This window comes from Rhineura floridana, chromosome 7 (genome assembly GCF_030035675.1).
Source record: "Rhineura floridana isolate rRhiFlo1 chromosome 7, rRhiFlo1.hap2, whole genome shotgun sequence".
Classification (NCBI taxonomy): domain Eukaryota; kingdom Metazoa; phylum Chordata; class Lepidosauria; order Squamata; family Rhineuridae; genus Rhineura; species Rhineura floridana.
In genome coordinates this window covers 126421802-126434569 of record NC_084486.1, presented here as the reverse complement: position 1 = coordinate 126434569, position 12768 = coordinate 126421802, and the positions used below count along the sequence as shown (strand labels likewise).

General features: G+C 40.0%; 1 protein-coding gene across 6 annotated transcripts in view; it reads left to right on the top strand.

The window, feature by feature from the left end:
* Positions 1 to 12768, top strand: part of PPM1L (protein phosphatase, Mg2+/Mn2+ dependent 1L) — a 260464-nt gene that overhangs the window by 182689 nt on the left and 65007 nt on the right. For all 6 annotated transcript variants that reach the window (XM_061637206.1, XM_061637207.1, XM_061637208.1 and 3 more), the window contains one exon: positions 11294 to 11468. In XM_061637206.1, the coding sequence (XP_061493190.1) occupies positions 11294 to 11468 (175 nt within the window). The remainder of the gene's footprint in view (positions 1 to 11293; positions 11469 to 12768) is intronic.

Here is a 12768-nt window from a genome sequence, read left to right as displayed (position 1 = left end):
GCTTCTTTTATTTATTTATTTATTTATTTAATTTACCCAACATTTGTATACTGCTTGATGTAAAAAAATTCTAAGCGGTTTACAAAAATACATTAAACTATTGATAAAACAGTTAAAAACAAGTAATTAAAAAATGAAACAAACTAAAAAATTAAAACACATTTTTACGACATATATTGTAGAATTCAAATTGTAATGCAATAAAATACAACATAAGAAATAAAAGAAGCAATAAATATATAGTTAAAAATTAATATGAGTCTTTAACGTGATAGATGTGCCATATTCCTGGCTGCAACCACAAATCCAGACACACCGTGGACCACCTGAATGAAGCTTGCAGACCACTGGGGTTTAGGGATAAAAGCCCAGCCCAGCACAATTTCTGACCATACAGGCCAGATGCATTTATTGTGGCCTTGACAACCAGACTTCTTCAGTTCTGCTCACTACATTCACCATGACAGGTGACCAACTGCCCTGCGTGAAGGGTTCTCTTCAGCCTGTAGTTGCAAATGGGGTTGTGTTGACCTTCAGAGGACCCAACACAGCCATGGGAAGAACCCCCACTCCACTCTCCAGCTCCAAACAGGAGAAGGAGGTTGGGAATTTCCTTTTGGAGCTTAATCTTAGAGCCATGTTTACTCAAAAGCAAGTTTTGGTGTGCCTTAAAGGGCTTCCTCCCCCGTCAGTTTGTTTAAAATTGCAGCCTTAAAGTGTCTAACTTTATGTCACTGGGACCCTTAAGGGGCAGCTCTCCATCGTTTGGGTTCACTCCCTCTGTCCTCCGAGAAGGAACAGCAGACTCCCCAATGCATTCTTTGTTTTCATGAATCAACAAGCAGTATAGACATAGACAATTCCTTGGCTTTTTCCTGTTTCTTCATGACCCTCTAGATAAGAGGAGGATGCTCACAGAGACTTTCTCTGGCATCCACAAGGTTCCATCCCCCCCACTCCTCCCCCTGCTGAAATTAGGCTTGAAAGAAGCTTTCTTGTGTGTGTGTGTGTGTGTGTGTGTGTGTGTGTGTGTGTGTGTGTGTGTGTGTGTGTGTGTGTGTGTGCGCGTGCGCGCATATGTACATGCATTTGTATGTGATTGCTGTGCGTGCGTGCATGCACAGTTGTGGTATGAGCATGGTTGCAGTGCATGTATGTGGTACATGCACAGATTTATTATTGTTGTTGTTGTTATTATTATTATTATTATTATTAATCTGCCTCTCACCAGATGGGTCCTGAGGCAGATTACATAGGTTTAAAAATCCAAAGTGTACATAAAACCATACAGAGATTTAAAAACACAAAAACATTCATATTTTATTTATTTATTAAATTTATTAGTCACCCATCTGGCTGGTTCTCCAGCCACTCTGGGCGCCGCACAACATAAAACATACAATTCACATTAAAACCTTAAAATTCCAACAGTAACACTAAAACCTAACCCACCCCAAAGCCCTGCCTGAAGAGCCAGGTTTTCAAGGTCCAGCGGAAACTCATTATGGAGGGGGCATGGCGGATGTCATTTGGAAGAGAATTCCATAGAGTGGGTGCCATGATTGAAAAAGCCCTCTCCCTAGTTCACCAGTCTAGCTCATTTAACTAGACAAATCCATACAATTCTAAAATCCTTAAAAACATCAGTACAATGGCATAACGGGTAGAAATTAAACCAAATGTTTGCACAAAAAGATGGGTCCTCAGCAGCCATCTTAAAATGGGGTCTGATCTTAACTCACAGGGGAGGGCGTTCCATAGTCTAAGGACCCACGACAGAGAATGCTCTATTGTGAGTATTCGCCAATCGGACATCAGATATAGTAGGCACTCACAACAGGAACTCTTCCTGTGGTGTCCACAACAGTTCATCACCTTTTTAAATGGGCCATAGGCCCAAAAGATTTGGAGACCCCTGTTTTCTATGGAAGTTGGGCTTCCCAAAATGCCTAGGTAGTAGCACCTCCCTGTGCCCCAGATCTGGTTGCAGAGTGTGGTTTGTTGCCTCCTCTGGATCTACAAGTGGGTTCTCATCAGAACCACTGCAGCTGCTGCACTGACCTCTCCCTCTCTAAGTCTCTTATAGCTTCAGATTGAGACTGTCCTGCTGCACCCAGACCCAGTCTCTTCACAGGCCAGGTGTTGGTAATCAGTATTTATTTATTCATTACATTTATTTCCCACTGTTCCTTCAAGGAGCTCTAAGTAGTTCTCCCCCCCCCATTTTATCCTCATAACAACCCTGTGAAGTACGTTCCTGTGACCTTTCTGTCTGTAGGTAGGGATGGGAATGTTCCCTGTCTGTAACCTTGAAGAGTTGCTGCCAGTCAGCGTGGACAGTACTGAGCTAGATAGACCAGCTATCTTATTCAGTATAAGGCAGCTTCCTACATTCCTATACTGCTCTTTCAAGATTCCACAATGGCCACAAAGGGAAAACAGCCTATGCAGTGGCGAGATATGAGAATTAGGGAAAGTGCAGTGTATTGTCTCCTATGTATGGTTGCAAAGGTGTGTAGATGGGAATCCCTTTCAGTCTGAGCAATGCAAAAATGCCCCTGCATGTCACAGGCACTCGCTGAACTTGACACCAGTATGCCGATGGACTAAAACAATTACTGTATAGTGTGACTTTTCCCTTCCGGTGCTGGAAGCGAATGACTACTTAAAACCTAGCATTAAATAACTTGTGCTCTTGTTGCAAGTTAATTTGCATTTGATGGAATAATTTCATTTGTTCTGCACTGCCTGGCTTCAAGATAAATTGAATGCAACTTCAGTGATACGTGAGGGTTTCCTAACACAATTAGCTGTAGCGTTTGGGAGACTAAATATAAACTTGCAAAACGAATGAGAGTTGGATTGCAGGAGATAATTTATAGCCAAATCTCACAAAAGAGAATATAGCATTTCATGTGTTTGAGCTCATTTTCCTTGGAAACTTGAAAGGAAGCACTAATCTTTTACTGGGTCCTTTCGCATCGCTTGTCTTAACTGTGCTTTGGTTGCTGTCTAGAGAAAGGTTTTTTTTTCCTGTTTTCAATTTAGTGTCATGCACATGAAAGCCAGCAGCAATGACGGACAAATTTTCATCCTGTATTTCTGCACCAAAACGACAGTCAAATAGAAGACCAAATATTGCTTTGTGACTTCTGTGTCACCTTACAGCCCTTGCCTGCTGCCATTCGGCAGTAGCTCGAAAGACCTGATCAGGATTAGTCGAGGAAGACTGATGAGAATTCTCAACACTAGATTAACACCGGGGAACCTTTCTTGACTCACAATCCACATTGCATTCCATTTACTCTCAGTAGCTTCAAACCAGAGTGGCAGAGGCATAGATAACTTATTCTAAAATAAACCCAATTGATGTCTACAAAAGAAGTATTTAAAGAATACAGGAAAACACAGCAAGTCAGACTTTTCCAGCTAAGAACAATCCCACAATGTTTTGTTAGGCACCATTTATTTTGCATCATCATCATTAAAATTAAAATTTATGTCCTGCCCCTCCTTCCAGTAGGAGCCCAGGGCAGCATTACTGAAGTTTTAGATCCAGGTCCAGTAGTAACAGAGTATTACAAAGGAAAACTCAAGTCTCGCCAAGTCTTAGGCTTGTTGGATCTGGCTGGTCACTTTCTGGAAGCAAAATGATGCATTAGAAGAACTGAAGAAAGGACCTTTTCAGAGGTGGCATCCTGGCTATAGAAAGTTTTCTCCAGAGAGGCTTACCTGGCACCTTCCTTGATGGAATTTTAGCACCAAGCCAATACCTTTTTATTTTCCCAAGCTTTTTAATCTGTTCCTGCTTCTTATTCATTCTACCAGAATAATGTTTTTATACTGTTTTTATAAAAAAATTATTTATTGTATGCATTTTAGTTTGCTTTCAGGGCAGCTTATAAGATAAAAAACATTGTGATATGTAGGATGGCCTATTATCATTTTAAACAGACAGTTTGTTCTGATCCAGCAGGGCTGTTCTTATGTTGTAGTATCCATTGTGCACTGTGATGATCATCTGAAACAGACATAGCTGAAGACAAAGCAGGCATCCTTTTTAATGTAAAGTTGTTACCTGGCAATCTGAGAAGATTGCAGTCATCAGGCTTATCATATATAACTTTGAGTCAATCATAACACTGAGAAACAAGCTTAATTAGGAATATATTTTATGGCAACAATGGGGCTACCTAGAGGGAAAAGAACACCCATCTCACTCTGTGGGGATTTGGCTACTGGGATCACAAATGAAAAAGCACTGTTGAAGGCTGGATGATTGATCAGCTGGCAAGGAAGAAGGTTTTTACAGTTCTAACAAACATTTCTTTTAGATGGTTCTGATGTAAGGGTAAACTCTTTACAGGGAAGGGTTAATAACAGTTTGGAATTCACATTTTAATGGCTTGTGCTGGAAACTGGTCAAAGAGGGAAAGTTCCATAGACCTAGCAAGGAACACACACATTAATTTGTTGACCAGAAAAGCACAAATTCCTTATCTGAAAGATGAATCAGAAGAAAATTCTTATCATGGATACTATGATGTACTATGGTGTAGAAAATGATATTTTCCTTGATGCATCTGTTAAAATGTAGAGAGTAGTGACATGTCAGACATCCCTGGTTTAGGGCAAGGGTGCGAAATTGTGGCCCTTTGGATGTGGTTGAACTCCCATCAGCTACAGCCAGCATGGGCAAGGGCTGATGGGAGCTGCAGTCCAGCAACATCTGGAGGGCCACAGACCTCCATCCTGGGTTTAGAGAAATGCAAACTTATATATGTGTATTTCTCTGCAGTGAGATGTAACTGGTATTTGGGGATGCAGAAGATCAAAAACCACAGTTGAAGTTGATCTCTGCTGTCGCCCTGACATTCAGCAGTGTAGTTTAATCATGGCAGATAGATGCACTGAGATGTTCTCCAAAAAAATGGAATGGTGTCTCTAGACATAACCTCATTGTATTTTATCATTAGGCTCTGCCTATGTTGCCTTATGACTTAGAGCAGACTCAGATGTTTGAACTCCCAGAAGGAACAAGAAGCGTATCAAGTTGTGCTTGTTTCTATCATCCAAAATGGAAGGTCACAGGGAGAAGCATGAACAGCCCCTACAGGAACCCAGGCTTATTGTTATGCCTTCAGGTCGATTACGACTTATGGCGACCCTATGAATCATCAATCTCCAATGGCATCTGTCATGAACCACCCTGTTCAGATCTTGTAAGTTCAGGTCTGTGGTTTCCTTTATGGAATCAATCCATCTGTTGTTTGGTCTTCCTCTTTTTCTACGCCCTTCTGTTTTTGCCAGCATTACTGTCTTTTCTAGTGAATGATGTCTTCTCATGATGTGTCCAAAGTATGATGACCTCAGTTTCATCATTTTAGCTTTGAGTGATAGTTCTGGTTTAATTTGTTCTAACACCCAATTATTTGTCTTTTTCACAGTTCATGGTATGTGCAAAGCTCTCCTCCAACACCACATTTCAAAGGAATTGATCGGGAATACCATGGTCTGAATGATCTCGACTTTAGTGTTCAGTGATACATCTTTGCATTTGAGGACGTTTTCTAGTTCTCTCATAGCTGCCCCTCCCAGTCCTAGCCTTCTTCTGATTTCTTGACTATTGTCTCCATTTTGGTTAATGACTGTGCCAAGGTATTGATAGTCCTTGACAAGTTTAGTGTCCTTATTGTCAACTTTAAAGTTACATAAATCTTCTGTTGTCATTACTTTAGTCTTCTTGACAATCATCTGTAGTCCTGCTTTTGTGCTTTCCTCTTTAACTTTCATCAGCATTCGTTTGAAATCATTACTGGTTTCTGATAAGGGTATGGTATCGTCTGCATATCTTAAATTATTGATATTTCTTCCTCCAATTTTTATATTATTTTTATTTATTTATTATTTGATTTATATCTCGTCCTTCCTCCCAGCAGGAGCCCAGGGAGGCAATTTTCACACCTCCTTCATCTTGGTCCAATCCTGCTTTCCATTTGATATGTTCTACATATAGATTAAAGAAATAGGGTGATAAAATACACCCCTGTCTCACACCCTTTCCGACTGGGAACTAATCAGTTTCTCCATATTCTGTCCTTACAGTAGCCTCTTGTCCAGAGTATAGGTTGCTCATTAAGACAATTAGATGCTGTGGCACCCCCATTTCTTTTAGTTTTTCATTATCTACACAGTCAAAGGCTTTGCTACGAACAGGGAAGATGCCCACATCCCTGTACAAATGTGTGATAGTGTTTCGTGATGCCTTTTTGTGTGTTTTTATTACTTATTGTAAACTGCCCTGGAAGTTTGGGATTGAAGGGTGGTACAGAAAATGTTTTAGATGAATTCAATGAATAAAAGGACATGGCAATGACTTGTTGTGCCTCCTCTTACCCCCATCTCTCTCTCTGCCCATTCAAAACTCTGAAGCTGGAAAAAGTTCAGAAAAGGGCATCCGAAATTATCAAGGGGATGGAGCAACTTTCCTATGAGGAAAGGTTACAACATTTGGGGCTTTTGGATTTAGAGACAAGGCAAGTAAGAGGGAACATGATAGAGCTGTATAAAAATAAAATTATGCACAGTGTGGAGAGAATAGATAGGGAAAAGTTTTTCTCCTCTCATATTAGAACTCGTGGACATCCAATGAAGTTGATTAAGGATGGTCAAAAAAAGTGCTTCTTCACACAGTGCATAGTTAAACTATGAAATTTGCTCCACCAACTTGGATGGCTTTAAAATGGATTGGATAAATTCATGGAGGATAAGGCTCTTTATGGCTACCAGCTACAATTGTTATGTTCTAATTCTATTGTTGGATGCAGTATGCCTTGGAGTACCAGTTGCTGGGAATCACAAGTGGAGAGTGTTGTTGCACTCAGGTCCTGCTTGTGGGCATCCCATAGGATTCTGGTTGGCCACCATGAGGACAGAGTACTGGACTATATGGGCCTTTGGCCTGATCCAGCAGGGCTCTTCTTATGTTAAGCTGCTCACCATTTGCTTTTTTGTTGTCATAAGCAGAGTTAACACCTGCAGCTGTGGTACATATCCCTCCTGTGGCTCACTACTTGTACACTATTTCCCTCCAGTGGCTCACTACCTGTATAACATCTGTGGCAGCTGCAAAAAGGCTGCCCTAGCCAGGTGTGCTCAAGTGGAGCCACGCCAAGTTGCACTGATCATGTGATATACCCTTGATCAGAAGAGGGCAAAGAACATGTCTCTGGCTTGATCTGGGAATCTGTTTGCATTGTCAGTATTCATGAAAAATCTATGGAGTTCCGCTAAGATGTAAACATTGTTATGCAAAAAAGAAGAGCCATGTTGCAACATTACATTGGATGTGTGCTTCAGCAGCAAAAGTGACCTCTAGAATCCGGCAGTGCTTATCGTTTTTGTTACAACACTGCACCACCTTGTCTTTACATCTGCTTCAGACTTGATACACCATAGTATTATCAGAGCCAACCCTGCCATTAGGCAAAGTGAGGTGGCTGCTTTTGGGTTCCGTGAGAGGGCAGCAAATTGCCAGTTGTTCAGTTTATTATTGCTGTATTTTTACTTCCTGAGAGAGAGATAGGCTCTTGTGTGACTCCCCCCAGAGTCAAAATAATTTCACCAGCCTTGGATACTATGCACCTTGACTTGGAAGTGGGCTACCATTTAGTGCTGTACCTCAGGCAGCAAAATGTTTTGAACAAACAGAAATTGCATGTGCAATTTAAAGAATCTCTCCCTTTCCAAAGAGACCCAAAGTGTTTAGATTGCTTTGTAGTGTTTATGTAAACCTTTATGTTTGGATAGAAAGTTATCATTAGTATGGTGTACATTATTATTCTAGTACATGTGCAGATACATATTCAGTATCTGAAACAGTTATCAGAAGCACCTATAAATCAGAGCATTTTTTTTTCATTTTAAAATATTGTTTCTATGGTTTGTAAAGTATGAGGATGAAACATATCCAGCATATTAAATACAACAGTAAATCCAAGTCCTACAAACCAAGTACATATTAGACCAACTTTACCTTGCAGTCCAAATGCCCAGTGCTGCTAATTCCCCAGGTCTGTAGTGGTACCACTATTGAATAAATAGAGTCCTATGATTTGAAAATTCTCTGTTTGCCTCTTTTCTTCCCACTGATGTTTGTAGCTTGTAATGTGGTCTGTAAATATTATATTCCAAATTTTAACTCTCCAATGACCAATGAATGGAAGATGAACTGTTCTGCATGCTTTTGCAGTAGGTATTGGCGCTATAGTTGACAAAAGGATAACAATTACCATCATTCTTTTACATATCCCAAAAGGCCATTTGAGGTCCATTTTACTGAGTGCTTCTAGTTGTGTTAAGCCTTGTTTTTTTCAGTTATGTCTTCTGAATATTTAAGCAAAGTGGCAAAATGATATTAATCATCAGGTTCCATGTGCCACAAGATTTTTTTTATGTTAGTTAACAATGGGACAAAATTCAAGAGTTTTTCTTGTCTTAGAATGTTCATTATGACAGAAATTATAAGCTATTAATATACTGCAGGTGTTGTCAATCTGCTGCCCTGCAGATGATGTTGGACTCCAAGTCCCATCAGCCCCAGCCAGCATGGCCAGAGATGATGAGAGTTGTAATCTAGCAGCATCTGGAGGGCACAATGTTGGCTACCCCTGATCTATTGGCTCATTACTTCAATTTTGATTTTTACCTTTTGTTAGCCATTTTTACCTTCACCTGTTACCACTTTTTGCATCTCCATGTATTTGGCTTACACCATGTATAAGGTGTTGTGTGTGCTTAAAAATGCAAATTCAACATTGTATTGTTTGCCCTCCTGGATTATCTGCATATTTTGGACGTTTCCATGGCTATTTACACACATAATGATATGTTCTATTGTTTACTGGCAATCTGTGTTATTTAATAGCAGTCCGTTGGTGGCTGAGTGCCAAATGTAGCTATAGCTATTCTGAGTCATTTAATCAAATAGTGACTAATTGGGTGACCTATACTAAAATTACTAAAAGCAAGCATTGCTCTTCAGCCATCCTGCCAAGATGTTTAAATGATCCTTCAGCTAGAAAAGCCTCGAGTCATCCCAGTATATTGGTGATTCAACAGGCATCTATAGCAAGTTAGGCATATGGTGGCTGGTGAGCAGCCAGGATCTAACAATGTAAACAGAGAGCATATTATTATTTACATTGTAGCCAATGTGCTTCCATTGGCACCCTCCATTGATTCACAGTACTTCAGGCTTTCTTTGAGGATCAATTCACACTTTATAGGACAATTGTATTTGCCACCTTAACACATACAGAGTGGAGAGGAGATGTGAGTCTCCAAGCATATGGGAGCATGTGATGTACATGTTCATGTTCAAAAAGCCACAATTGGCCACAACTCCCTACTATGTTCCTACAGTATGTCCGGAGCCATGCATCTCTCTTACATACATTACACATATAGGTGGCAAATATGCCCGCCACATAAGGTGCATATAATCTTGAGATGATAACAAGAGAATTTCTCAAAAAACAAAAGAAAAGAATTTCCCGATATATTAATTCCTCTATAACATCAGAAAATGGATTCTACATTCCCGAGCACCAGTAGAAATGATAGTAGGAATCAAAATGTTGTGTGAGTGGGTGCATGGAGGGAAGTAGTTCTGTGGATCACCAGCACAGAGCTGATTCCTAAGGCAATAGCCATTTTTAGATAAGTTGTTTTAAGAATTGCACAATGTTAAGTAGTGTTAATTTATTCTTCACTTAGGGGGTAATATTCAACCTAACAGCTACACTAGCGCAATAACTTTTAGCTGTACAGTGTAACTTCCCCATCCTCACCTCTCCCCATGCACCCCCTAAATCTGCTCTGGAGGGTTAAGAGCAGATTTAGGGTGCGGCAAGAGAAGAGTGTGGGGAAGTTACACGGCGCAGGTAAAAGTGTTGCACTAGTGTAACTAACTGAATAGCATTAGTCTCTTGTGGTATCATTTTACCAAGATTGCAAAAGCAGCTATCGAAGAACAGCAAAGTTCTTTACAGTGATCTGGAAGACCAGAAGTGGTATTTTTTTAAAGGATGTGTAACCCACAGAGATAGTTACCATGAAGCCATGGGTAAGATCTGATGCAACCAGATCCAATGAAATCCAGAGATGGATGGTCTGACACATTTCCAGATCCAAATGGTGTTGCCTTTCTATAATAATAAATTAAATAATTGACAATTTGCTGCCATTTGATAGCATCTCAAAATCTGCTTCCTAAGGTGGGCTGCCTCACCTTGCCTACTGAAAGGACCTTTTAATATCTCAAGGAAGGTAAATGCTCACGACACTTTGTTAGTTAACACAGTTTTTTTCCCAAGTGAGGAAGTGTAATTCAAAAGTCAAGAATGGTATACAGAAACAGGACCAGCCCTCCCATTAGGTAGATTGAGAAAGCTGCCTCAGGCAGTTGGTTTGGAGTGTCAGGAAAGGGCAGTAAATGATTTCTTATTTAATTTATTACTTTGGGAATTTTATGTCCAGGAAGTAGAAGAGGTGCCTGTGGAACTTTCTGCCTCAAAGTGCCAAAATAACTTGCCTGGCCTTGGGTAAGAACATAAGAATAGCCCTGCTGGATCAGACCAAAGGCTTGTTTCGTCCGGCATCCTGTTCTCAGCAGCCAAGCAGATGCCTGTGGAAAGTTTGCAAATAGGACCTGAGTGCAATAGCACTCTCCTCACTTGTCATTCTCACCAGCTGGTATCCCAAGGTCTCCTGCCTCCAACTGTGGAGGTAGTACATAGCCATCATGGCTAGTAGCCATTGATAGCCTTTGTCTAAACCCATTTTAAAGCTGTCTCATTGATAGACATTACTTCATCTTGTTGTAGTGGTTCTCAGAGTTGAAGTATGCGCTGTGTGAAGAAGTACTTGCTTTTCTCTGTCCTGAATCTTCCCACATTCTGTCTACCTTGACTGTGGGTGGGAGGGGGGCTTCATCTGCAATCCCAACTCATGCAGCAAAATGTCTGGGGCCAGCCCTGAGAAAAGAGAAGAGGGAACATTGAAATACCTTGGCTTTTGACCAAGCTATTATAAGGACATGTAGGTGTCAGTTGATTTATTATTACTATTGTTGTTCTTAATTTGTTATTTTCCCATTCTGATATTTCAGGATTTTTTTTTCCAAAAAAAAATCAGTAGTACCTTTTTGAACAAAGTGTTGTGCGTGTTTGTGCACATAGTCAAGTAGCTAAACTTTACAAACGACTAACCAAATTTCTTTTCTTTCCTCTAGTCAGCAGCAGAATATGTGAAATCCCGCTTACCTGAAGTCTTAAAACAGCACCTTCAAGACTATGAAAAGGACAAAGAAAACAGTGTTTTGTCTTACCAGACTATCCTGGAACAACAGATTCTGTCGATTGACCGAGAAATGCTAGAAAAATTGACTGTGTCTTACGATGAGGCAGGTATGTTGACAATTTAAGAGAAATGTCCACATGTAGTCTTCAAGCTCCTTTAAGGTCCTTGTAGCAGAGTTATTTTGCATGGCATCTTTGAAACTACAGCCATCCAAGTGTACTCGATTCATTACACCACATTCCTTTCTGCAAAACTGTCACTTCTTGCAAGTATACTATAGATAGCCAAATCTCTTATTTTTCATTGGGCAACCTCCAGACTATATAACCTAAAGAGAAAATTGCTTGGTCTGCTTGGTCCAGTAGACAGAAAGCTACAAAGAACGTTTAAAGATGACTAACTGTCCACATCACAAATGTACGGGTTAAAATGTCTCCCTCCCCTCTCCCCGCCACCGCCCACCTACCTTCTTGCACAAATCTCTAGGTTTTATAGCACAGCCCATCTCCTGTTTGGCTTGACTTACTTGGCTGGATCCTATTGTTTTTCCTACCATCAACCCTATAGCATCTGTTCCTGTAATGACCAGTTTTTTAATTTTTTTTAAAAATCATCTAGGCTTATATACAGAATATAATCAAAGACAATAATTCAGTTTTATATAATCTGAAGAGCAAAACAGAAACTAGTGACTTGGAAAACACTTTACAGTGCAATCCAATACATGTCTACTCAGAAACCTCCATTGGGTTCAATGGGACTTACTCCCATGTAAGTGCGTATTGGATTGCAGCATTAGATGCATTTATATTTTATATCTTTTTGTGATTACAAAGTGAGAAAGTTAAATCTGTGTGTTTTGTCAGTTGATCCATCCATCTCTTTTCAACTTTAGACATAGGGAGAAAAAGTAATTGGAAGAAAATTATAGATGCATCTAAAAGGGAAGAAAAAAAGTTTTACCTTCTTTGGAAAACATATGACTGAACAATTGCGAAGAAATATGAAATGTCTCAAAAACAATTTTGTTTAAATTGAGATTTTAATGCTGAATTGAGGCAATCATGTCATAGTGAAGAGCTGCATAAGAAAGTCTACTGTAGAATAAAAGTATTCTGTGTGATACAATATTCAAAATATATATACCCTTAGAATGGCACACACGGCAAATATAAGTCCTGCATTTATGCCCATAATTAAGAAGAGAGGCTGCTTTAGTATTCTAATCAAGTCTCTTGTTTCATACAAGAGAAGTAATAGTGCTACCTGTTCTGAAGCAAGGCCTGATTATGACTGCTGTGCAAAATGTGTGTGGTTTTCTTAAAAAAAACCCCACAATAATAATAATTGCAGCAGATGTTCACAGTTGCAAGTCCTCCAGCCTTTCAGCTGCATGACAGTTCTCAG